The 25,365-nt window shown below is 43.9% G+C and overlaps 1 protein-coding gene across 1 annotated transcript in view; it reads left to right on the forward strand.

The window, feature by feature from the left end:
• The first annotated feature begins 1,338 nt into the window (after positions 1-1,338).
• Positions 1,339-25,365, forward strand: part of camkk1a (calcium/calmodulin-dependent protein kinase kinase 1, alpha a) — a 52,580-nt gene continuing 28,553 nt past the window's right edge. The window contains exons 1-2 of the mRNA XM_085364242.1: positions 1,339-1,728; positions 20,413-20,814. Of these exons, the coding sequence (XP_085220368.1) occupies positions 20,527-20,814 (288 nt within the window). The 5' untranslated portion in view covers positions 1,339-1,728; positions 20,413-20,526. The remainder of the gene's footprint in view (positions 1,729-20,412; positions 20,815-25,365) is intronic.

The raw sequence follows: 25,365 nt of genomic DNA on the forward strand, positions 1-25,365 counted from the left end.
ATTAACGTAGGGCGGCCATATTTTGATTTCCAAAAAAGAGAAAACTTGGCTCACTCATGAAGAACTTTCTTAAAGAAACATAAAATCGTTCCGGGCATTTTGACTAGAGACCGGCCCCCCAGGTATGAAAGCCATAACCCTAACCCGCTGTGGTGACAGTGATGTACAGTCTTGTTGGTATATGTGTGATTTCTATACATTTTACATCAGATAAAAACTTTCAGATGATTATTTATCAAAAGTGAAACATTTTAAATGAGAATAAAGAAAAGTATTTCTGAGTTATTTTTATACATCGGCGAGCATCTGGCCAATCCACCACCTTTCATTGTTTATACCGGTATGCCCGATGGCCATGTCAGCTATGGTCGTTAGGAGGGAAATTTCTTTTGCAGTGAAAGAAGGACTTGCGCTTTGGGGTCGTTTAAACATCATTTGGCGCGTTCCTGTGCGCTGTCTGTGAGCGCAGAGCACGCGCCCACAAAGCAAGTTTGGGGATGACGTCACACACGGGTCCTCTGGACATTTTTATCAGTCTCGAAAATCCCCACGGACAGAACGTGAAAAGAGGACATGTCCGGGGGAAAGAGGACGGTTGGTCAGCCTATATTAACTGAAAACTTGACATAGTTCACCACTGTGTGCAGTGCGTCTTTTTTTTTAGTTGAGGAAACTGGACAAGTAGAGGAAGAAAAAGAAGAAGTGGCAAACCTTAAAAAACCCTCTTTAACAGTGTCTGCAAGCCACGTCCTTAAGAAATGGGGAAAACATCCGGTAAAAACCCGGACACAGAGCCTGAGAGCATCCAGTCCTTCAGCTGATCACCTGCTGTTCACTGAAGTGCTCTTAGTGATAGGGAGGCATTTATTTCATAGAATCAGCCAAAGAAATGCGAAGAGCTGGATGTTTTACCAGCATCCGGTGGAAAATGTGGGCCAGCAATTAGACTGTTTCACCGACTGCTTCTCTTATCTCCACTAATGAGTCAGACCTTCCCTGGAATTTTGTTTCTGGGGAAACGAAGCAGGATGGCCAGCAGAGGCGCTAATCACACTGCTGTACACACAGTGTTAGATGGATGGATGATTATGGCAGCTCCACATCTGTGCTTATAAACCCGGTGATCTAATCCGGGACACACGTTATTCTATAACGCCAGGAGTCTGGCTGCTTTGTGTGAGGTGAATAGTGACCAGTAGCGCCAGTATCGGAGTTTTCCACGGCCGTCGGCACCGACTGGCCACGCTGCGGGAACAGGGCGGATCTTAGGACCCACGCTTTCATTCCTCGTCGAATAACAAAAAGTTAGGGGGGCGCTCGGCGTGCTGTGGACGTGCTACACAGCAGTCAGAGTGTGTCAAAGTGTCTGTGGTCAGCCCCTTTGCTGCTGCTGTGCTCCCATTGCAGTGGTGCAGCAGCAGTCAGCTGCAGGGCTGCGTGTGTGTTTGTGTGCGCGATCTGCCGCGGGGTGTCTTCACTACTCTGTGGCTGCACTGTAAACAAACCGAGGCGAGTGTAGGCTGGTCCGCCCGTGCTTTCCGGAAACGATGGTGCAAAACACGGGACACACCTCGGGTCAGCAGCCACACGCAGAAGCCCGACGAGGTGCCCGTCTGTGAACAAAAGGCAGCGAAGAGAGCGACTCGAACAGGCACCGCGCGTCCGAGCGGGACAACCCTCTGAATCCGGGGCTCGAGCACGCACCAGCGCTCTTTTTCTGTTTTGTGGGTAAGTGAAACTTTTTCCTCTAAATCCTCGCGTGGTGTGTTCCCGTCGGGTTTCAGGGCAGTCGCCGTGGTGTAACACAGGTACGCTGGTGTTGTTGTGCAATGCAGATGGAGCTCCCCGCACGTGCTTTCTGACCGTGTTTTAATGATGTTCAGTGGATCGCTCGCGTGGGTCACTGCAGTTTGTTGCACTGAATTTTAAGCGCTTTTGCGCCCTCGAGCTGGAAGCTGCACCGAAACGCAACGTTGCGTGACGTGCCGCTTATTTATGTCACGCACCTGGCAGAACATGATGTGGCCTTGCACCAGACACACGACGTTTGTCAAGAATCTAACTGTGCAAACCAGAAACTTAGATTCCAGGGTTACTGTGGAGGGCCCGGTTTTAGCCCAGTTCCACACTGGTATGTCTCATGCGATCACAGATTTCCCTCTGTGAGCCACAAGCTGTAATTATTTATTGATTAGAGAGCCAGCAGAAGATGAATCCTCGAAATGAACACGTGTGAGTTTGAAGTCCTCATTTGTGGAATTTAAGGACTAAATTTCACTGCTTGCAGCCTCTCAAATACGAGGATCATATGTTAGAATTCAAATGTCATTGAAAGGACAAGCTGACTAAATGTGAACTTTGTCCTGCGGTTAATGATATAGTTGCAACGAACGGTGCTCAGCAGGGCACGTCTGCGTGGATGAGACAGGACCCCACTGTCAGAAGATCTCATTTTAAGATCATTAAAAGATTTCAATCTCACCTGTAGCTCAGAGTTAAACTTCTCCCAGTTTTGTTGGGTGTGATTGAAGGAGCTTCCAACTGGAGCGCAGAACACTTTGCATTGACAAATTATGAGGTGGGAAATCATCTACTCAACCAGAGCTGAGGAACTTTGAGCTACACAGAGACTGGGCTTTCTAGACACATTCATTTTGACCTGCCTGCACTCGGTGTGACTGTCGTACCAGCTCATAAGGCTTGTTCTGAGATCTTATCCCTAACAGCAGGGAGCCACTCGGCTTGCCCGGAGAAGGACTGTTTGCTCTCACGCTTTGAGGCACGCACCTGAATTTTTGAAGTCGCTTGAAGGATAGCTTCCAAATGAACAGACTCATTCGGTGGTACACCTTGGAAAAACAATCAGCGAGTGGCTGAATGACACACAAATGGTTGCAGAGTCGTCTCTGACTTCCTTCCTAACCCCAGCCTAAACAATTAGTCAGGCATGGTGTTTACTCAGCGCAGAGAAAACCAGTTTCTGTTTGGCTTGGTCGACACTATGATGACTTGAATCCCCGCAGGCACAGTAACTAAAGTGACTTCAGCTGAACTGGCCGGAGGCTCTGTTGCAGCGGTGCTGACGTATTGCGAGTTTGGTTCCTGAGCAGCTCAGCTTCCCTCTTTTGGGCTTATTTAGTGTTTGTTTTTCTATGCAGCACCTTTTGCACTGGATCCCAGGAATGGAAGCTGGAAACAGCTTTTTAAATGGTTCTCCAGTTTGAACAAAACATGTGCACAGGTGATGGCTGCATTTTGGTCTTTGTCAAGTGATGTGCCCAAAAATGAGCCATGCATTGCCAAGAGTTGTTTGTTTAGAAGCATATTGCAGATATACTTTGATTAAAACAAGATCTTATTTCATTATTTGCTTTTGCATGGATTGCTTCGGTTTTCCTTGCACGCTGCTTTTTTCCCCACTGAAGGTGCCGATGGCTTAAACTGGAACCATAGCAGAGACACAGCTCAGTGACTAAAAAGGAGGACATGTCAACAGCTCCCAGCTCCTTCAGCCCCTCTGGGAAATTACTTGCATGAGGCTGGGAGGAGAAAGAAATATGTATTTTTTGTGTGTGTGTGTGTGTGTGTGTGTGTGTGTGTGTGTGTGTTACCATTAGTGTTTTAAATAAATCTTAAAAAGATTTACATAAAGGCCTGAACATCGTTCTGCGTCGCTCTGTGACTGCTCGCAGCTGGTTGGAGATGACGACCACTTGACCCTGCAGCTCGTCATTTTGGATCATTTGTGGTCATTAAGTGTCTGTAGAGCTTCAAGTAGCATCGTTTGATCAAATCAAGGCCTTTCTGTTTGTTTGCATGGTGGTGTGTCTGCTGCTCACTGTAAGAGAGCCCGGTGATCATCATCAGGTGGAGATGAGCTACACCTCTACATGTTTGTGTGTGTCAGCCATGAAGGTTCACAGATTTGGATCCAAATGGAAATCTGTGCCTGACCTTTGACCTGGACTGGTGAGACATTATTCTTGGGATTTGATGCTTTGATATTCAAATAAAGCCTCTATGTAATACACGAAGAAGTTCAGTTACACACAGCCTTTGTTCTTGGGTTGTTGGGTCTTTTAGGAGACATCAGCCATAATGAGTCATTTTGCAGGAGATGGAGCTGTATAAATACTGTCACAGATAGTGACAGTAGTCTTCCTCACCAGAGATATAAGACAACTCATTACGTGCATCTCAAGTGTGTTTTCCAGTCTGGAGAGTGACGCTCAGGCCTATTTGTATCCACGCCAAAGAGCGCTTTATTTGATGTCTCGCAGGCTTTCATGTTACAGCTGTGAGGAGCGAGCAGCAGCTGTACTCGCTGTAGTGATTCTGCCTCCTTTGTAGAAGCTCCCGGTGTAATGTTGCAGAGTTTCACTCTGTCAGAACGACTCTAGCGGTGTAGGATGAATAGACGCATGAAGTAATTGTAACAGGTGAGCTTTCCAACAGGGCTGAGATGACCGAGTTAAAGCAGGTTAAGACGAGTCTGTGTCCCGCTCTGTTTTATGTATTGTTTCCTGTTCCTGTTGATGGTGCTTTCTGGATATTGGTCACTTATCAGCGCGGTACAACGCAGGGCGTGGTCTATATCCTGCTAATTCATATATTGAAGATTCAACTTACAAGTCTGAACAATGAAGCCAACATGGAAACACTAATGACTGCAGTTCCTCCACAAAAAGTAAGTCAGTGCTCTCAGACTCCATGTTTAGGCTAAACTAGCAGTGAAAAACATCTTTACTTTTACTCTCTATACCTAACTGTGTATGCTGCAGTATTGTTTGGTTTGGTCAAATTGAAGTATTCAATCATATTGAAAAACAAATCGTTCCATATGCATCTTTATATGCTAAAACAGAGTAGCTCCAGCCCACAGCTTGGTACTTGCTGGGTTTGCAGTTTGTCACACAAACTAATTAGATTAAAAACGAGGAATCTCCATATTTAGGATAAGTGCTCAAAATCAGTGAATGATGACATCAAGCACAAACTTACAGGCAGCCTGAGCTACATTCTTGTGTGCCGAGCTGGGCTGCTCAGATCATGATGGTCTGCACAGAGTCAGTCAGAGAACCAAACACAGCTAACACTGAATAAAAGGGTGGGTGAGGTAAAGAGACACCCCCCCCCCCCCCGTTTTTGCTCTATTCTCCAGGTAGCAAGTTGTGTTATTTTACTTTTTAGAGGCGAGAGGTGTAGAAAGTGAATCCTCATTAGTTCATTCTGCACCTGGCACGCAGCTATATCTGCATATTGGCCTTTATCATTCAAAGCACGATCAGTAAGGACTCCGGGGGTCCTCAGATCTCTCAGTTAACCTCATCCAAGTGCTAGCCTGTACTCCACCCCACTTGCACTTCTCGCTCGTTCTCATTAGTCTGTGTATGAGAGACAGCGGCACATCTTAAGACGGCCAAAATTAAAGTATTGATTAGTATGTTTCTGTGGCTTTCCTGAAGCTTTGGCTGCGTAACCACATTGTGATTTTACAGAAATCCATACGGTTCGATATAGTAGTACTCTTAGAAAGACACGTTGTTGTCAGACTGGCAGTATGACAGAAATGCAATAAATTTGTTTCCTAGAAAAATAACACAAGTAGCTCTTAAATCCCTGTAAGTTGTGTCTGTATTCATGTCCTGCTAACGTCGTTCTCTCGCACGGTCCCAGGGCCGGGGAGCTAACTGAAATAAATGTGTGGTTGAGTGTGTGCCTGCCCTCTGGAGACGCTGATCTATGCTGAAAACTCCCCTGCAAACCCCGACATCGGCTTTCCCTCTGCAGCACTGGTCACAGCGAACACCTTTGGGTTTAGCCTTACCTGCTCTGAGCACTCACCACCTGTTCCATATTTTTAGCTCACTTCATTTCCTTAAAGAGGGCCTGACAGTACACAGGGAGATACTCGTTTAAAGTGAAATGGTACAAAGATAAAAATAGTTAATGCATATCTCAAGTTATTTCAAGTGAATGCCCACACACTGGCAGAAGGTTCTGTCACCCAACCTACATGTGGCAGCTATGTGAAACATGTAGTAGTAATGAGACGGGCTTAAACAGATGGTATTGTCTTTGTTTACATCAATTTTCAAGTGATACATGGGTAGACTTGGGACCAGGTATGTTTTGCACTAAACAGGGGGTGTTTGGCATGCTTCAGCTCCTAAATAAATGGATTGGTTCCATGTCGATATAGATGGAAGTGCCTGCTTTGCAGTCCCTGATCATTAGCGATAGCACAGTATATTAAGATACACGGTCCCAATGTGTAGTAACTGTAATCTGATTTTCAATCTTTCAAATTAAGTAATAGTGTCATTTGCACATGCTTCTGGTCATGCTATCACTGTGGCTCGTGGGATAGCAATGTCAGTCAGTCCGTCCACCACACCGGTGAAGACTGGGCTGTATTCATTCCTTTAATTATTCCTGCCTTGCTGAGGATTCGAGTGTTTGCTAATCGACGGTTGCACAGAAGTTTGGTTCAGACATTCATATCCACCGTGAGATAAATTGTATACTGTAATTCTCCCTTCCACCAAGATGCAGTACTTGGTTTACAGTTACTGTATTTTTCGGACCATAAGGCGCATTAAACAAAACCAAACAGTCAGATAAATCAAACTTTCCTCAACTCATTCTTCTTGCTTCCTCCACTTCTGTACCATTGATTCATTAATGCTGAATCCTCTGCAGCTGTTCTATTCCCATGTTGTTGCAGTATATGAATGACTAACCTGGTATTGTGGATGGATTACCTCAGTTGTTCTCCTGACTGAAGTTTGGTCCGTTTACAGCAGGGGTGTCAAACTCAAATACACAGTGGGCCAAAATTCAGGGGCCAAATGTAATTAGGCTGCGGGCCAGAGTTTGACACCTATGGTTTACAGCATCCTGCCATGCCATTGCATTTGTCTCTAACCATCGGGAACCTTCACGTTAACTTTTATCGAGTGGAAAAAAAGTTAGCGTTCATCCTCCAGCTTCACTGTGTTTATGCTAACATAGCTGTGTCGCTAGCGATCACGTAGCACATCATTATATACCAGCTAGCCCAACTTCAGTAACCGTACAAACGTCACTGCTGTTTAGTTTCCTGTCTTCATTTATGTTGGAAGTGATAGCAGAGCTGTACGTTTGAATTTTTTCAGAAATCTCTCAGTCAGAACATGCTATATCATGTTTAGGTGGAAGCTAGCGAGCTAACTTCCTGCTAACTTCTAACTCTGTTAAGTGTAATAAATTCTGTTTTCATGGATGCCTGGATGTTAAACTTAATTGTTACACCTGGTAAAGCAGCAACGCTGATCATTTTATTAAAGATGAAAGAATTTAGACAGTTTTTAACTCTCAGTGATGCTGCAGTGTTCGTTTGACTTTGGGACCTGAAACAGATGGAGTTTAGGACCCAGATTCCTCTGCGAGGCTCCTGACTACAGCCGTGATGTTCCAACAATCCATCAAGCGGTGCGGCTTCATAGCTTAGCAAAGTCGTACTAAAATATTTTTGTCAGATCTTTGAGCGCCGTGTAGCACATAAAACCGGTTCGAGGTCAGTGAGCACAACCAGAATTCACACATAAGGCGCACTGACGATTTTTGAGAAAAATAAAGGATTTTAAGTGCGCCTTATAGTGTGGAAAATATTGTAATGTATCTCACAGCATGACAACATCAAAATCACAAATGAACACATTACAGAAGAAGTATACACCTTTCCTGCTGCTGTAAATTATCTGTGCAGACAGCAGTGGAGGTGGGGGCATTGCAGGTGGAGGAATCGATTCCCATGGCCATCACAGTTGTGATTTCAGCCGAGTTCTAACAAGGCAGCTTAAGATCTCCTCTGACAGTACGCTGCTCTTCAACTTCTCTATATGATGCTCTCTACTTTTTCCTGCTCTGGTGCTTTTGCTGTACTGCTGTATAAATATAATTCTGCAGGAACGATGGACCTACATGAAAGAGCTGGTAATCTTTTGATGAAAACCTGGAGGAGGAGCAGCATGTAACCCTGGGCCAGCTGACACCGGCAGAGGGAAGCCTATTTTTGTGAGAGTTGCAGAGAATTGACCAACCTCAGCTCCTCTCTCCAGGCTACTGCATCAAAATTTCTCTTTGTAGCTGGCATAAGGGTAGAGAATAGCAGACTTTTCAATGCTGCTGCTAACGTTACTTAAAAAGGAAGAGAAAGGCTTACAACCCATAGGGTTTCTTACATTTCTCGAGAATAAACTGGCTCTGATATCAGTGGGATGAAGGATGTGGCTGGCACGATGGAGTCATCACTGATTGCCATCAGCAAATGTAAAAAAGAAAGTCTTCTAAAATGTTGTTTTTATGTATATTGCCAGTTCCTTTTTTCCACTGCGAGGTTTCCTAATTACAGTGGCTGTGTGTGTTTCAGTGGCAGCTGTAACCTGCTGACAGATTCAGTTTATAAAGATATGAAGCTGAAACACTTCAGGTATGTTTGCCCAAAACTACCACTTAAAGGATTCATTGTTGAAATCGTTGCAGATGGTTCTTCTAGGTTTCGAGTTCATACCATACAACTGTGTCTTTGGTGACTTTGATTTGTCATTTCTTGTCTTTTAAATAATGTGTGTTATCTGCCAGTTTTCCACAAAGACTGAAAAATGTTGTAAAGACCCTCTCTGGGCGCGCCATGATTAAGTCATCGAGGGCTAAACATTTGCTTTCTGTCTGATATCAGCAGCTTGCTCGTGGCGCTGCCGTCGCAGGCCTCTGCCTGTGACCTTTCCCCACACAAAGAACATACCCACTTGTTCCTGTAAGGATCTTCAGGCCAGCTGGGGTCGTCTTTTTTTTCTTCACACATCAAATGCACATTAAGAAATCTGTTCCAAAGAGATAACAGCTGAACAATTGCCTTTGTTACGATGCTTACAATCCTGTGAAGGCCATATAAGCTTGGAAAAATGTCTTTTTTCCCCCAGCGAGAATTCTCTGAAATGCATTTCACAAAGGAGCTTATTGGCAGAGAAAGCCAAACCTGGTCACAGGCTGGAACGACCGTTACTCTCCGTTACATGTCAAGTGTAATGTGCAGCTAATTGCATTTATTAGATCATTATCCACAGTTGGAGGCCATGAACGTTAAGTCATGTTGTCACTGAGACGCCTGTAATCTCCACCCGTTCACACTGTCATGCTCATTAGACCGTAAAGACACACGTGCGCGTGAAACCGTATCGATGCGACCGTGTGCCGTGTAAGGAGAACACTGTCTTCACTTAATGCGCCGCTGTCTCATCTCAGAACATCAAGCCTGCACAAGACCTCTTACAGGCTGCGGCATATGAAATTTACACACCTGACAGCCATTCACAGCACAAGCACGATAACCTTTCTGCCAAATGGAAATGTCAGCGTCTAGATATATGCTTTGCTCTAAGGGAACAGGAGCCTGTAGTTGTGGGTGAATCAGATTACTGTCATCATTTTAATGCACATTTTTGGCCTTGCTAGCAGCGTAGCCAGACACGGCCAGACTGACATCATGTAAGTCTACGAAAACATCCAGCAAAGTTTTATTAGCTGAGAATCAAATAGCATTTTGTTTGTGTTTATTGTGTTTCTAATTTCAGCTTTTGTGTTGTTTTGGTAGCCTGTCCAACCAAGTGTGCGTGTCGGTGCATGCGAGTCTCCCTTCCCTGACTTTGGTTAAACGTGGACTAACAGTTTCCTTTTCACGTGTGTGTGTGTGTGTGTGTGTGTGTGTGTGTGTGTGTGTCATTCTGTCTGCAAACACGAAAGCTTAAAAATGTTGAATGATTCCTGTTACAATGGTGCAGAGTGGGCTCGTGTTAAGAATCCATTCAAATGTGGTCTTCGAGGTTAACTCGATGATTTATTTTATTAAAAGCTTTGTAACCCAGAAACTACGATTCTTGTGAGTTTGCTTTGCATCCACCTAATAGACGTATTTACACGTTGCATAATTCATTTACAAGCTTCCTGAATTTTTTGGGAAAACAAAATAAACTTGTGAACAGAAACCTTTCTTACTTTCAGACATACTGCTGCTAGTCTTGCTGGACATTGCTGTTGGGCAGTCTAACATTGTATTACAGAGTGCATAAACTGATAAAAGTAAGTGAATAACATTGCCGTATATTGTAACTGCTGATTATCTCATAGTGATACAGGTCATATGATCACTGCTGTCCCCGAAACAGCCGACCTGCTGTCAGGAAGGGTTTTCCTGTGATCGTCCTGGCACTGGGGATTTGGGTTCGGGTCCTTCCAGGCTGTAGCAGTCCATGACTTGAATGGTCTGAAGCCGTTTTAGCAGCAGGTGAAGGAGTAAAAGCATATCAGGCAGAGGTGGCAATATACACTTCTGAATTTAGGTTATCTCTTGCTCATGTCTTATGCGTTATTGACTGTAAGCTGCAGCCTCACCAGCCACTGTGCATCAGAGCTGACACAGCAGCGTCCCTTCCACCTGACCACAGGGTTCCAGCAGCAATGAGAATGGATAGAGATCACCGGGATATTGTGGCTCTTTGGGGGATTTAGTGTATCACTCTCAATGGGAAGGATGGATGGCTTCTCATTCTGCAGCAACACATTAATCCTCTGCGGGTTCAAATCATCACAGATTACCAGGATCCTCTTGAGAGCCGTAAGTGGGAATTTTAAGAGTCTGCAAGAGATGGATAACACTCGGTTTGTCTTCTGTATTAAGCTGCCGTCTCCGCTGGACTCAAGCCTGTGCTAATGCTTTCTAAAAGTAGGTCACCAGCTCGTAGGTTGTGCCACTGGTCAGCCTGAGCAGTGTCACGAGGACAGAGGGTGGAGCCGGCCTCACCTGAAAAGTCCTCTACAACACAACTCTGCAGATCAGGAGGGCGGGGTGGTCCCATTCCCGTCTGTCCTTATTAGAGAAACCCCTGTCGGGTAACATTTTCAAGATTCCAGGAAGGTCAGGCTTGTTGCAGGGTGCCGACTCATGAGTGTGAGCACAGGAGAAATAATTGGCTCATCCAACTTCCCTGTTTGGAGTTTCATATCCCGTGTAATCCTGGGCTTATAATGCCTGAGGTAACCAACACTGGAGAGGGTGTCCTGGATTTGTTTGGGACTGTCCCCCGGTGTATTTCTGTCCACTCACATTGATCGTCGCCCGTGGATCCCAGGGGCGGAGCTTCCTGCCCATCGCATGGGTGGACAAGAACGTGTTTAACAGGTTTATGGTTCCAGCTAATTGTGTCTCGTACAGGTGCCAGATAATCCTGTGGATTGAATGAAAGAGTTCCGGGGATTAGTCTGTGCCGGGCAAACACACTGCAAAGTGTGCAGCAAGTGTCAGCACCTGTGTGCAGCTCGAGTCTGTGACTTTAGTTCACACATCTGAACTTCCTGTGCTGACCTGGATATCAGAAATATGAACCTGTGAGTCTTTGTTTGGGAGGACGTGGTCTCAAAGGTCTTTGTTTTGTGTAATAAGTTACATCCTATAGATGATGTTTGTTTATTTTTTGTCATTTTCCCATCATGTTTTTTCATCTACATACTGAACAATTTCAGTCCCCACACACAAACCTCACAGCCCTTTGGTGCTTTCACTGGTTTTAATTCATGCCTAAATGTACACTTTATTTTTTTATTTACAAACTGTAATCATTGAAGTTTTCATCAGGTCACAGTTTCTCAGGGGGGAGTGGGGTGGCTCATTGCAGCATTTGGAGCTGTGGTTTGCAGAGTACTGCTGACTCTGAGACGTGTAGGAAACTGTCATCATTAGCTGTTGTCCCCCAAGAATAAGTCGTGTTTGACATCAAAAACATTCATCAGTCATAGAGATGAGAATATCCCTTAAATGTGCCCACAGTTGTTGGCTGATTACAAAGTACTCTTGCTGTTTCCAGAGGCCCTTAAGCTGCTGCAGTGTCAGTTGATGCAGATCAGTTCCGATGATTAGACTGTCACCACCAACCTCTAGTTGCACAAAAAGTGGAACATGGGAAAAGCCAAAAAAGCCAAATTCCTTTTGTTTAGAGAGCAACCAAAGTATCCCCTAATGCTTTTTCAAAAAACAAAGTGTGTGTGTGTGTGTGTGTGTGTGTGTGTGTGTGTGTGTGCGTGTAGACACAGAAACTATGTAAAATCCACACTGTGCCATAGGCTTGCTCAAAGATTCATCAGTAGCAGCCAGTTCACCAGCCAGAGACCTCAGGGTGCTTTATATTGTAAGGGACAACAATACATACAGAGAAAAACCCAACAATCATATGACCCCCTATGAGCAAGCACTTTGGCGACAGTGGGAAGGAAAAACTCCCTTTTAACAGGAAGAAACCTCCAGCAGAACCAGGCTCAGGGAGGGGCGGGGCCATCTGCTGTGATTGGTTGCGGTGAGAGAAGGAAGACAGGATAAAGACATGCTGTGGAAGAGAGACAGAGGTTAATAACAGATATGATTCAATGCAGAGAGGTCTGTTAACACAGTGAGTGAAGAAGAAACACCCAGTGCATCATGGGAATCCCCCAGCAGCCTTTAGGAGAAAGGAAAGTTTGAAGCCTAATCTTGAAAGTAGAGATAGTGTCTGTCTCCTGAATCCAAACTGGAAGCTGGTTCCACAGAAGAGGGGCCTGAAAACTGAAGGCTCTGCCTCCCATTCTACTTTTAAATACTCTAGGAACAACAAGTAGGCCTGCAGAGCGAGAGCGAAGTGCTCTAATAGGGTGATATGTTGATGTTATCCACCCGTCCTTCATTTGAGGCAGATGAAATGTGACAGGAGAATACCTGATCAGCCTGTAGGCTCATGGATAGTAGAGCAGCAAGGGAAGAACCTCTTTAGTGTAATATGAGTTGTACTCATTTGATGTTAAGTAGATGAATGTATTGATTTGTACTTATTGCGGCCTTCTATTAAACATGGGATAAGGCCTCGTGGCAGTTAAAACCCTGGAGTAAAAATGTGTTTTCTTGTAACAAGATTCTCACTGAGTAAAATAATGGTACTAATAGAGATTTTCTTACGACCGAACCACATAAAGTCAGTTTCTTCCCGCTCACTGTTCCCAGTCCTGGATGAGGAGCACAACATTGTTGCTGTTTGAAATTGACTCGACACTAAATTGGTCACAAATTAAGACAAAATCTTGCCACAGGCGTGGTCTTCATGATATTTATGTCAGCAGCTTGGCACTGATGGCTAACTGTGACACTAATGTGCTCAAATTGTCCATTTAGTGATTTCATTTTACAAATGAAGTTAATTTGATTTCAGTGCCCTTTTAATTAGACACCCAGTTATTACTGACATTTGTCTTTTAATCAGCTTTGAATGCTTTTTAATGGTGTGAACGTTGACAATGAGCTCAGGCTAGTGTAACGCTCCTCCTAGCACTGATCTCAACTTTGATTAGGACCAGATGCTAATAGCATGTAGCAGGATCCAAAGCAGCAGCATATACAAAGATGCAGCAGTCTGATGTGCACGCTGCTCTCAGCTCTGTGAGCGCAGGAGGCACCAAAGTTCAAAGAGTCAACTTGTAATTAGTGTGAATGCTTGAAAAGCATTCACAGTATTGTTCTTCTAATCTTTAAACTATTTTATTATCTATTCCGTACGTTTTTTGTACTCTATCTCCTTCAAAACCGTTCAACTTAGAAAAACCATTCAAACACCGTTAGATTCCTCTTCTTTTGGACATGACTGCTTCTATTTTTCTCATTTTTAACATTTATATTTTTAAAATTATTCAACTTTTTTCAACAAAAATTTCCCATGTATTTCAATGGAGAGACGCTTCAAATTCTCATTCAACTTACTCTTCTTTAAACTGTATCTACTTCCACATACATTGACGTAGAGCCACCATTCAAACTTTAAAACGAAGACAAGACGTTCAACTATCCAACTTGTATTTATCTTTTCAATATCTATTATACTTTTTCTTCAGTTCCAGTTTAAGTTTCATGATGTCTTTTCACCCGTTTCAGAGTTTATAATGGGTGTGTATGGGACGGAATGTTGGGGCTAGAGTGAGACAGCTCAACTGCTAGAGTGAGAGGAGCAAAAAAATTAATCTTAAAATCTTTTTTAAAACTGCTGCTGTGTCCACAGCGTTTACTGTACAGGTATGATTTTACCCTCAAAACGTAGCCATCGCTGTCCTCTTTCATCCAATGTGTTTACTATTGTACTAGGTGTTATGGTTCTTTCATAAATGTCACCAATGCACAGCTTCCTCCCTCCAACTCTTCCATAGACTCTAATGTTAAAATGGCTCAGAAGGTTCGTTTGAAAATCAGAAGAGCATGGTGTCTTTACACTGTCACCACGTCCATATAATATACTCCACAGGCATGAAAACTGAGAATTCAGTAGACTAGACATTGCTGTTGCTCACGGTGAAAGAATTTCGTCAATACGACTTGTACTTTTCATTTGGGAGCGATTTGTTTGGGGCTGACTTTTCTGTTCATTTTAAGCCGCAAAAGTGAGGTGCATGTCTGTGTCCGTGTGTATGGAGCCATTGGGTGCAGTCACTATAGCAACCAGGCTCACACCTGCCTGCTTAACGAGCTCTCTCTCTCTCTGCCAAGATTCATCTTAAACACTTCTCTTTCAACTGCTGCTGTGTCCACAGTGTTAAAGCCATCATTTTACCCTCAAAACGTATCCATCGTTCTTCTCTTTCCAACACCGTGTCTTTCAAAAGCTCAGAGATGTAAACCTTTAAAACTGTGTGGATCCAAGTGGAGGGCTCACATTTTAGTCATTCAGTGATTCAAAGAATATGAACTTTTAATATTCATTCAGGTGTTTTCTGACTCTAAAGTTTCTTTTCTCATTTCTTAGATTTTTCTAATTTACAATTAAAACATTTTCAGCTTTTTTCCAACTTCTTCTTCTGTGTAACCTTCAGCTTTTAGCAGTTCAGCACTTTTGTTTTCACGTTAAATTCGGGTTTTGTTTTTTTTTATCATTCAACATTTTTAACTCAAAATTCAGCAATTAATTCATTTCAGTGCATACATTCAGATTCAAGCATTCACACTGCAGTTTCTTCAGAAAATGCACTTTCTAGTTCACAGTCTGAGATAAGCCAAAGCCCGTTTCAATTGTTCTAATCAGAGAACCGACTTTGTTGTTAGTTTAGTTACAGCCAGTTCCAGTCCCGAGGCCACAGCAGGAGCACAAAACTGCTGCAGCAAAGAGAACGTGTTTGCTGCGCTGCAACAGAAAGAACTGTGTTGACCAAAGATAAATAATATCTTAGTCAGCCCACAAGTCACGGCCACAGTCGTGCTTAGTCATGCTAAAGCTTGCTAAATGAGCTTTGTGCTACAAGCCTGCTGCAGACTGTGTTACTCGGTCTCAGTGCACCAGCCTATACAGATGCTTATATATATATTTATATTGGCTTAACTCCAACAGCACACTGCCGTCCCTTTAATGTCCATTGGAGGCTCCAACAGCGAGCCGTCCCCGGTCATGTTAAAAACTGTTGCTTCCTCTTGTTATGTTGCAGGCTTGCAGTTACACTTTATGTTCCATCATTACTGTATGTGCTCTTTGTTTCTCACCATACCACCGCATGGACGCAGCAAACACAGCGGTGCGCGTAAAATCAAGCCGTTAATGAGTGATGCAAATGCCAAACAAGGCGAAAAAGATTGAAAGATTGTCCCCCAGTTACATTTGCGTTTTATCCTGACGTGTTAACCGAGGTTTTACTGTAGAACAGAGTGATCGATCAGTGCTCCGAGACTTGAAACCCGAGCCATGGCCCCTGTTCTCACTGTCTTCTTGTATATTGTGAGTTCTACTGTATGTGTAAAAGTGTGTTTTTCAGAAAGCAGCCTGCTGGACAGGGACCATGCTGTGTCCCTGCACTCCACAGAGACCTCAGATGAGGTAAAGAGGGGGAAATAGCAGACCCAGTACATGAAAAACAACATGTGAGCAGCTCCTTGGATGCCTTAGTTTGCTCCACACGCTGTCTTCTCTTTCTTTGAATGCAGGATTTTATTTTGACTTTGGCCTTGATGTCTGTGTTTGCCGTCTACATGAATGGCACAGGAGACAAATTGAAGGCAGGTTAAGGGTGAAAGTGGTTTGCTAATGGAAGCCAAATGGATTCATTTGTTCAGCCGTCTCCTTCCTGCTGTAACTGGCTCTGCTGAAGCTGCTTTCAGTCTAAACTGAAATGAAAGAAGGCTTTAAAACCTTTGCAGAGGATCTCAAGCTTCTTTCTGGTTTCTGTCTGTTTTTCCTATAATTGTTTACCTGATGACAAAGATACTGTTTGAGCTTTAAACATTAACATTTGCATCTGCAGCAGAGCTTTGAATGAAAGCATTGATCTCTGCAGAACATGGTACACATGTTGTTTTCATGTTGCTGTATATATGAAATTATTAACAAAGTCATTTTCTATAATTAAACTATTATGATTAGGAAACTGTAATGTCAATGTAGTTTTTCTTCATTTTTCTGATGAAGAATTTCATTTTAAAACATGTTCGACATTGTGAAATTTAAATATAGTACACGTAACAGGAAACTGGATGCTGACAGAAGAGTATTTGACCTTATATACGTCCAAACGCTGGACGTAACATTTTTATGTAAACTGAAGAAAACGAATGATTTGAGATGGAACGACCCTGTAACTGTTAACAAGCTGCCATGTTTACATGCACAGTGAGATTTGACAAACGTTACACTGGAAACAATCATCCGTCCAGCCCTTAGTAGCAGAAATCAACCACCTCTCTGTGGCTTGCAGCAGACTTCAGCTGTGCCAAACAAAAATCAAAGGCTCCATTTCTAAATCTTTTCCCACCCTTGAAATCACCTACATGCTGAAATTTCACTAACGGGAGTATTTTATTCCAACAAACTGAAACCTGACTCTAGCAAACAGGTTTGCATCGGCTGTGCTGCATGCACGCTCCTACATGCATCGTTTCCATGTTCACGATGTGAGCTCTGCGACGTCATCAGAGTCGCTGCTGCAGTTTGACTTTCTTTACTGAAGGATTTACAAACTGCACGCTTTGCACAGTTTTCACAATAATAGCTGGTTTAGTGGTAATCAGTACCTCATTTCATGGTGCATTCCTATTGGTTGGGAGATGCTGATCCAAAACTTCTGGTCAGAATCTGGTCCCAGGCTGTCTTTGAGCACTGCGGCCAGCTGTGAAGCTCTTGCGCTAAGCAACAAAAGACAAAGTTTTGAAGCCATGACCAAAGAGATCGGCCTGAATTTCTTTATTTGGACTGGACAGTGTCCACGCCGCTTTGTGACATCACGCTTTGAAGGAGAATTTTCAGCATGTCGTTCCTACATTGTTGCTCTCAGTATTAAAACAATAGAAACTGATGCAGCAGAACCAGATATGTCATTCTTCTTCCCCACATCTTACAGTAACTCTATACCTGCAGTATATAGACATGTCTCGTTTGCTTCCTGGGGTTCAACTTTAGCTGTGTCCGTCTTTGTGGCTTGATCATGCAGGAGAGATCGGATTTTCTTGTACCAGAGAGAAAGAATTTGCAATATTCAGAAAGATGAAATTGAAAAAATTAAATAATATGTAGGAACCTCGACCTGTCAGTGTGGCAGTCACAGCGTCTCACAGCTGTGCTGTGAAGAGGAGAACCTGTCCTCTTAAGCATTTATCTGTTGAGATGAATGAGAGGAAATATTAAACCTAACAGCATATTGTCCTGCGTTACGGAAATGTGCGGTTACCTGCCTCTGTGAACAAATAAGTCGCAGTGCAGCTAAAATGAATAACCAGACCACTGCTTCTCCTCTGCCTCCCACTTCTGCCAGGCTCACACATGCAGCGTGTTGAATGCTGCTGCAGTGGAAAGAACCCGTTTCAAGAGACACATAATCACTGGCTGCGATAAGAAATAAGCAAAATATGACAGATCCTTTTTGTTTTTCTCAAATGAGTCAGGAGGCACACAATGCGTCTCCCATCTCTGCTGCCAGTTTAAAGGTTGTTTTTTCTTATCCAGTACTTGCAATTTACATAGCATGAATAATCAGCATTGGAAATATGCAAATAGAAGAGGGTAAATTCTAATGTGCAAAGTGGTCCTGACACATGCTAAATCGATATAGACGTCATTGACATTCATACTTTTGCATGAATAGTGACTGTTACAGAGGAGTCCATGTAGGGGGTCCCTAGGATCCAGTGTACTGTACTGGTGCTGCAGGGAAAAATTACTTTCCCAAACATGACTCCCAAAATGTTCCGGTCGGGTTGTTTTCTTTGGAGACCGGCTGCGGTCGTCTCACTTTCCCTGAATTGTGATGAATTAGCAGGTTAGTTAAGGATGCTTTCCAATCCCCGGAGTATAAAGATGGAATAAGGCATTCAAAAACTAATCCCATTACCTGTGAATGATGTTCGTGTGGTCACGTCGTGCTGACGTGTCATCAAGCCCTCAGGTTGCTGCAGTAGCTAAAACTGCTTTAGGACGCGTGTCGCAAACCCTGACAAACAGGAAATGAACTAGTGTAACATCTCTGAAATTTAAACAAGTCTTGTATGTGCACAACTGTCTTTCCACAGCATGTCTTCATCCTGTCTTCCTTCTCTCACCCCAACCAATCACAGCAGATGGCCCCGCCCCTCCCTGAGCCTGGTTCTGCCGGAGGTTTCTTCCTGTTAAAAGGGAGTTTTTCCTTCCCACTGTCGCCAAAGTGCTGCTCATAGGGGTCATATGGTGGTTGGGTACCTTACAATATAAAGCACCTGGCGCTTTGTAAATAAAGCTGCATTGAATAGACGTTAGCACTGTCAGCTCGGTAGCTAATAGCTTCTATTTGATGCAAAAGCGCCGCATCAGTCCCGTGGTAAAAAAGACCACAGGGTCTGAACCAAAGTGATGAACCAACAAAGTGATGCTGCCATCCCGCTAATTTATGCGTTAGTGCTGAGCGGCTGAAACTGAGACCTGGCAGTGGGATGACAGGAACCAGTAAGACACACCTGGACAAACTGGAACACGGTGTTATTTTTGACTATGAAGCTTCTACCTTCCTGACACACTTCAGGAATAGCATTACACGGCCCATTTACTCAACACCTCAGATGTGACTTCCTCATACTGTGTCTTTTCACAGCACACATACAGACCCAGGTGGTCCATTTAGGATGAAAGCACTCTTGATTCCTGCTGTTCATAGATGGTGTTTGACGGCTACGTGCCCTTTAGCTTCGATGGCCGGGCTAGGCGCAGAACAAAACCTGAGCTGGGTGTACTGGGGAGCTATTTTCTGTTTGCTGCTAATGGTGAGACTTTGATTAGAGATGAAAGAGGAAACGCAAAGTAAACAAATTGCACTAAAATGTGTGGTTATGCACACAAAGCATTCAGTCTTTTTTTTTTTGTCTGTCTTTTTGTCTGTTTGCATTTTTTGCCTGGGTCCGCCTACATGCATCTGACTGAAAGCATGAAGCATAATAAGGCTTTTCACTAACAGGGTTGGGTTTTCTAATGAAGACATTAATTTGAATTTGTAGGCTCATGAACCACCAGGCCACCCGCCCACGCAGAGATGACATTTCCTCTTTGAACTGACTGATTACGTTTAAGCGTTTTTTTTGCAGCCGTGTTTCGTGCAAACCTTCAGCAGCCTCCGAAATCTTTGATAATCCGGCTCCCTTTACTAAGACTGTGAGAAGGCTTGTTTCTAAAGTTTTCAGCAGCCAAAAAGGGACTAGCATGCAGACTTTCATCGTTAATTCAAGAGGCTCAACAACAATGCTTCATTAACCATTTAGAATTAAAGCCTTTGGATTGTTTATGGCCAGTTTCCATATTGTTTCATAAATGAATTTGCATTTGGTATCAATTCATTGTAGCTCTTAATTTGTGGATAAGGTCAACAAGCTGAACCAACCACACGGGGCTGGCTGCAGCTCAGGAGGCAGAGCAGGGCTTCTGCTAGGCCAGAGTGTCCCTGTGGCAACACACCGACCCCCAAGACGCTCACGCACGCATCCATCGGAGTGTGAGTGCTAGACTGAAAGCACTTGGAGGTGCTCGTGTGAATGTGGGTGTGAGGGGCAGCAGTCCGTTTAGTGTTGACCTGTCGTGCAGATCTGAATGTGTTTAACAGACAACAGTCTGCAGGTAGAAGTCAAAGGTAGAACGTGGATTCCTGTTCTGAATATATGAACATGTGATGTGACAAATGCTTATAGTTCCTTGCAAATGCTTATGGAGATGCATTTTTATTAACTCCTCTCTGCAGCATATTGGCGAATAAACAGATTGAAGATTCATTTAGCAGAGATAAATTGGAGAGTGAATCATCCTTAAAGCAAACCAGGTGCATGCATAGTGCATCTCACTGAGCTCAGTCTTTTTCCCATCTCTGTCTTTCCAGCCGCTGAGACCCTGAGCGTTGCACGCTGGCCCAGGCCACATTGATGCTGGTGGGCACTGGCCTGTTCCTCTCCCTGCCACCTGCTTCTCCACAGCTCCCACGTCTTGAGCCATCATGGCTATGAGCCGTGACGCTGGCTGTGAGAGGCTGGACCCGAACTCTTCTACGCAGACCAGCGGTCTCACAGACATCATGGCCGCCATGACAACAAAAGACTCGGATGGCTCAGCCGCCAGCGGCGCGAAGAACGGTGGCTCCCAGCAGGACGTGGCTCAGGCCAAGCGGCCTCTTCCGACGCGGCCTCACCTGACTGGGAGGAAGCTGTCTTTGCAGGAGAGGACGCACATCTCCCCTCGCAGGCCTACTGTGGAGAGTAAACGGGTGTCCATATCTGACTCCCAGGTGAGATTGTTATCGCCTTTCAGCTTCAGTGTAAATATGTGACGTTTCCTTTCACAGCGCAGCAGTACCAGTGTGAGGTTCATTAAAGACATGAAGCTAGGTGCTAACCACCTCCTGGCCACATGCAGTCTTTTCTCCTGCCATCTACAGCTTCTGATTTGGGATAGTGGGTTTCTGAATTTGGGTGTGACAGGTGGCATCATAGCAGGGAGTGAGGTGCACGCTGACAGACGGCAGCTTGTCCTGCTCATGACAGCAGTTGTCAAAAGTAGACACCACCAGCACATCCTGTAGGATGGTGCGTCTGTTATTACAGGCGGTGTGTGAGTGCGACAGTGTTCCAGCTTTGTCCCTGAAATGTAGTCTGGACTGGTCCACGTGTGCTGTGATAATATGTTGGAGTGTTGGGGCAGGAAAAAAGAAGCAATTTTATCAGATTAGATGGACACGACGTGCTTTCAGGCCTGCGTCGTGTTGCTGAATGCACCAGAGGAGACGTAGGGTCAGCCTGGGAGCAGCTAAACATGTGACCCGTGTGTGCACTGTATGTCGAGCCTCGGCCTCAAAGACCCCACTTTTACGCTCTGTGGTTTCACATTTGTGTAGGCACGGTAAAGGCTCGTCGTGCTGTTTTACAGAAACCTTCAGGTTGCAAACGACCTGCTTCGTTGTCTTCTTCCCGGAGCTTCAGGGACATACGAGTGAGCAGCAAACCTGCAGTGATGCACACGGCTGCTGCTGCTTCACGTCTGGTACATTCAGTGCGAATGGAGAAGAGCACAAAGGTTAACTGTTACAAACAATGGAAGCTAATGAATCTGTTTAAAGTGCATGTTGTTACTATCAAAAACAGTTTTGCATCTAGTGTGTAACGACTGATTTACCGAATTATGGCTGATTTACATTTCTGTGGGGCGTCTTTGTAGCAGTCGTCCACTCGTCGGTGGAATTTATCCTTGATGCTGGTGCGGTGTGTGTTAATTATCATGTCATTGTGTACCAGTGTATCATATGTGGTGCCAGCTCCACTTCTGTAACTGGACACATACAGGAACTACTGAACAGGTACTGAGCTGGCCAATCACAGCAGCTGCAGGCTGGGTCAGCGCGATGTGTGGCTACATTTCTGCAGAGCTGCAAGTCTGAACCAATGCTGAAGGTTAGTCGCGTGGTTTCAAAGGGATTTGCAGTTACATCTCAGGTTAGAATGTAAATTTCCTGCTGAAGCATAAATTGAGCCTCACATGTCAGGAAAGTCCTGCCTCTGGGGCCACAACAGCTTTCGCTGCTTGGTGTATTTTATTAGTTGAAGTTAACAAAGTCACGTATCCTGAGGAAATGGCTGCATACATAATTGCCTGTACTAGTTAGCTTTGCATAAAATCAAGCTAGCTCTGTGTGCGCGTGCATGCGTGCGCGTGTGTCTTGAAATGTGAAAGAAAGCAGCTTAAACCTGAGTCTCTGACTAGGGCTGCTCGATTATGGCAAAAATGATAATCACGATTATTTTCACTGAAATTGAGATCACGATTATTTGACGATATTTATTTCGTCCGCCAGAGCTTATATTATTTTTTTACATGCTGTAGTGCCATTTGTGGGAGCATTTCAAGTTGCTATACATCAATACAACTGTTATAGCCCATATTTTAATAATATGTATGCATTAAGTCCATAGTAACTACATTAATTGCAAAAAAGTGCAATAAACTACAAAAAAATTGAAAATCGTTTTTGTTTTTACATATATTTCTACTTGGAGAAATTTAAGAGGTTTATCCCTCAAAACTTTAAATACAAAAAAGTTGCAAAAAATAGTTTACAACAACAGGAAATTTATTTTGAGTGTCTTCATAGTTTTATTTTGGAGATACACCAATTTTTATATACTGCAGGAAAAACAAAAAACAATCCTATGATGCAAATTTGCAAAGAATGTGCATGTGCATCAAAATAAACTATTTCCAGCAGTGCAATTCGAGTTCTAAGGCCTACAAGTAAAAAACTAAATTTTCCGCAAAAATGACGTCACTTGCGATAGTTCACGTTGACGTCTATTCCAACGTAGGAAGTGTTATGAACAGCTGATCGGATCGGCAAAGCGTGTTTCTGGAATATTATGTTTTTGTTCCTGCAAGCTCTTTTTGTGCAATTTTTGCAAAGCTATATGTGGAAGGAAACCGTGACCGAGGACAAGCTGATGGCATAAGAAGTAAGTACAACTCCTCTGGTTTCATATGGAGAAAAATTTATTGTGCTAGCTTAGCGTTCAGGTTCTACAGGGATTTAAAAATAGTTACACAAAACGAGCATGCTGCTCTGACCGGCTTTAAAGGTTTAACAATAACAATGTATTGAATAATGACTTTAAAAAATAATATAAAATAGTGTGCAAATACTGATAACAGTGCAAATGTTTGCAATATAAGAAATAAATGAAAAATGTGAACTTTGCAGTGTTGCTCTGTGGTGCAGCTACGACACCATAGCAAAGTTTACACACTGTGTCTACTTGATCCACGTCTGACTCCGCGAACCCATAATGTTTCCACACCACTGAAGGTTTTTTACCTCTCTTTTCAACCAACGGCAGTCCACTCCTCTCCAAATAACTTCTGCTTAGCTTTCCGAGCTTCCCTCGGGTCCTCTTAATTGTTGTGACGCGTGTTCGAAATGCAGAGCAGTGCGCTTGATTTGCCACATGGAGCAGCGCGAGAGTAAAGCATGAGGGAGGGGCTAATAATCGGCTCAGTCATTTTTAATGATTGTTGAAAGCCCAGATCGTAATCGTGATTAAAATTCGATTAATTGAGCAGCCCTATCTCTGACAGCAGTGATGCTTTTGTGTCTCACAGTGTTGACTCTCATTATTTGTCACCTGTTATGATTTCGGGGCCTTTATAGTCTGTTAGACCGGCTGCCAGTGCCGTGTGGCTCTGGGTGACTCTCGAGTCTCCTCTCTGCTTTTTCCAATTCAGATTGAACATAAAATATTTATGACAGCTGCCAGTACAGGAAACCCCTCTGAATTCATCACATTGCTGCCACAGCCTCGCAGACCTGTCATTGTGTCCATTCCTATCTGCAAATGGAGTTGCATCTCCTGCACTGAACCATGAAAAAGGGCTCGTGCTGCTCGTATTTCAGCGTTCGCGCTGGATGTGCAGAACGAGGGTGGGAGAGAGGTTTGCTACGACTGGTAAAAGCAGACAGGAAGACGCAGCAAACACCTTTGTAGGCTTATCAGAATGAGCCAAATGAAAGAGGTTGTCTAAAATCTACATCCTGTTATTTCCACTTCAAAAAAAGACGTCTGTTGGTAAATTAGGAAGTCCTGCATTAAGTCAGATGATGAAACGTTGTCACCAGGTTGTCACCTTCCTCCTGCTGTCTTTTCTCTCTGTACTTGCAGTCTGTTCATAATGTGTTCCCCGTGCACCGTGGGAACTTTTAAGAGAATGATTTGTGTTTTAAAGTTTGGAGGATCTGAAGAACACTATCAACAGTAAGGACAAAAACAGGCATCATTGTGAGACGGTGTAATTGTACTTGACATGAGTGTCTATGGGCCTAGAGATGCAATTACACTGACTGCAGTAAAAGGAGGAAACTAATGCACCGACCCAGTCTGCTGGAAGAGTTGATGCAATGAGATGAATGCACCCGGCAACAGTGCATGCTAACCTAAATGCCCCCCAGTAAAATGTTTCCAAGCAGGAATACTGCGTGCTGGATTCGTGAGTGGAAACTGTACGTGACTCTCGGGATGGAGTTTGGCAGTCCTTTGCTGCTAAGTATCTGCTTGTGTTTGTCTGTGCAGCGTGATACATTTTGCAGGCTTTTACACCAGATTACCATAAAAGCTGCTTTCTTGTATGACTACATGTACGTTAATGATGTTAATGCAGCAGCGGGGGGAGCTTGGAGTAAAGAACCAACGCAGAATAAACCCTCTTACTCTAAATTCGTCTCGCTTCACCTCATCTGCAGTTTTGTCCAAACAGATTGTAAAATGGATTTTTGCACCTTCAGGCTTCGGATGCTGTTTGACAAATTCTCCTTTTGGTTTTAATATTACGTCCTCAGGCTGCTGACTTTTAATGCCTGGTCATTGATTTCGAGTGTGTATTTGTTATGCACTGATATTGATCAGCTGTTTAGCAATGAATGCAGATGACGAAGGACAGGCTGAGGTCTGCAGGGAAACCGATGACAGCTGGGGCAGCCGTGTGAGTGTACGGTGACAGCCCCCCTCTAAAGATTTAGCATGGGGCAGTGGAGCATTTCAGCTTGATATGTGCATGAGTGGCAGATGTATTTAAGGCTTTCTGCATGACCCTGTTTCTCCATCAGCCCTGACAGAGTATTAACTGCAGCGCTGCATCCACTGAGCATGTGCAAGCAAGCTGGGAATCCAAAACAATCCCTCCTGCTGCTCTTTTCTTTGGAATCTCTTCATTTTCCCTCTGATCCTTGACTGCCCTGTTTTCATTTTGTCTTTTTATCTCTCTTCAGCCAATCACAGCACTCCTTTTCTGAGTTGTACCCAAG

This window comes from Diplotaxodon limnothrissa, linkage group LG10, assembly GCF_057381915.1.
Source record: "Diplotaxodon limnothrissa isolate DT_005_m linkage group LG10, D_limnothrissa_male_GT1.1, whole genome shotgun sequence".
NCBI lineage: Eukaryota > Metazoa > Chordata > Actinopteri > Cichliformes > Cichlidae > Diplotaxodon > Diplotaxodon limnothrissa.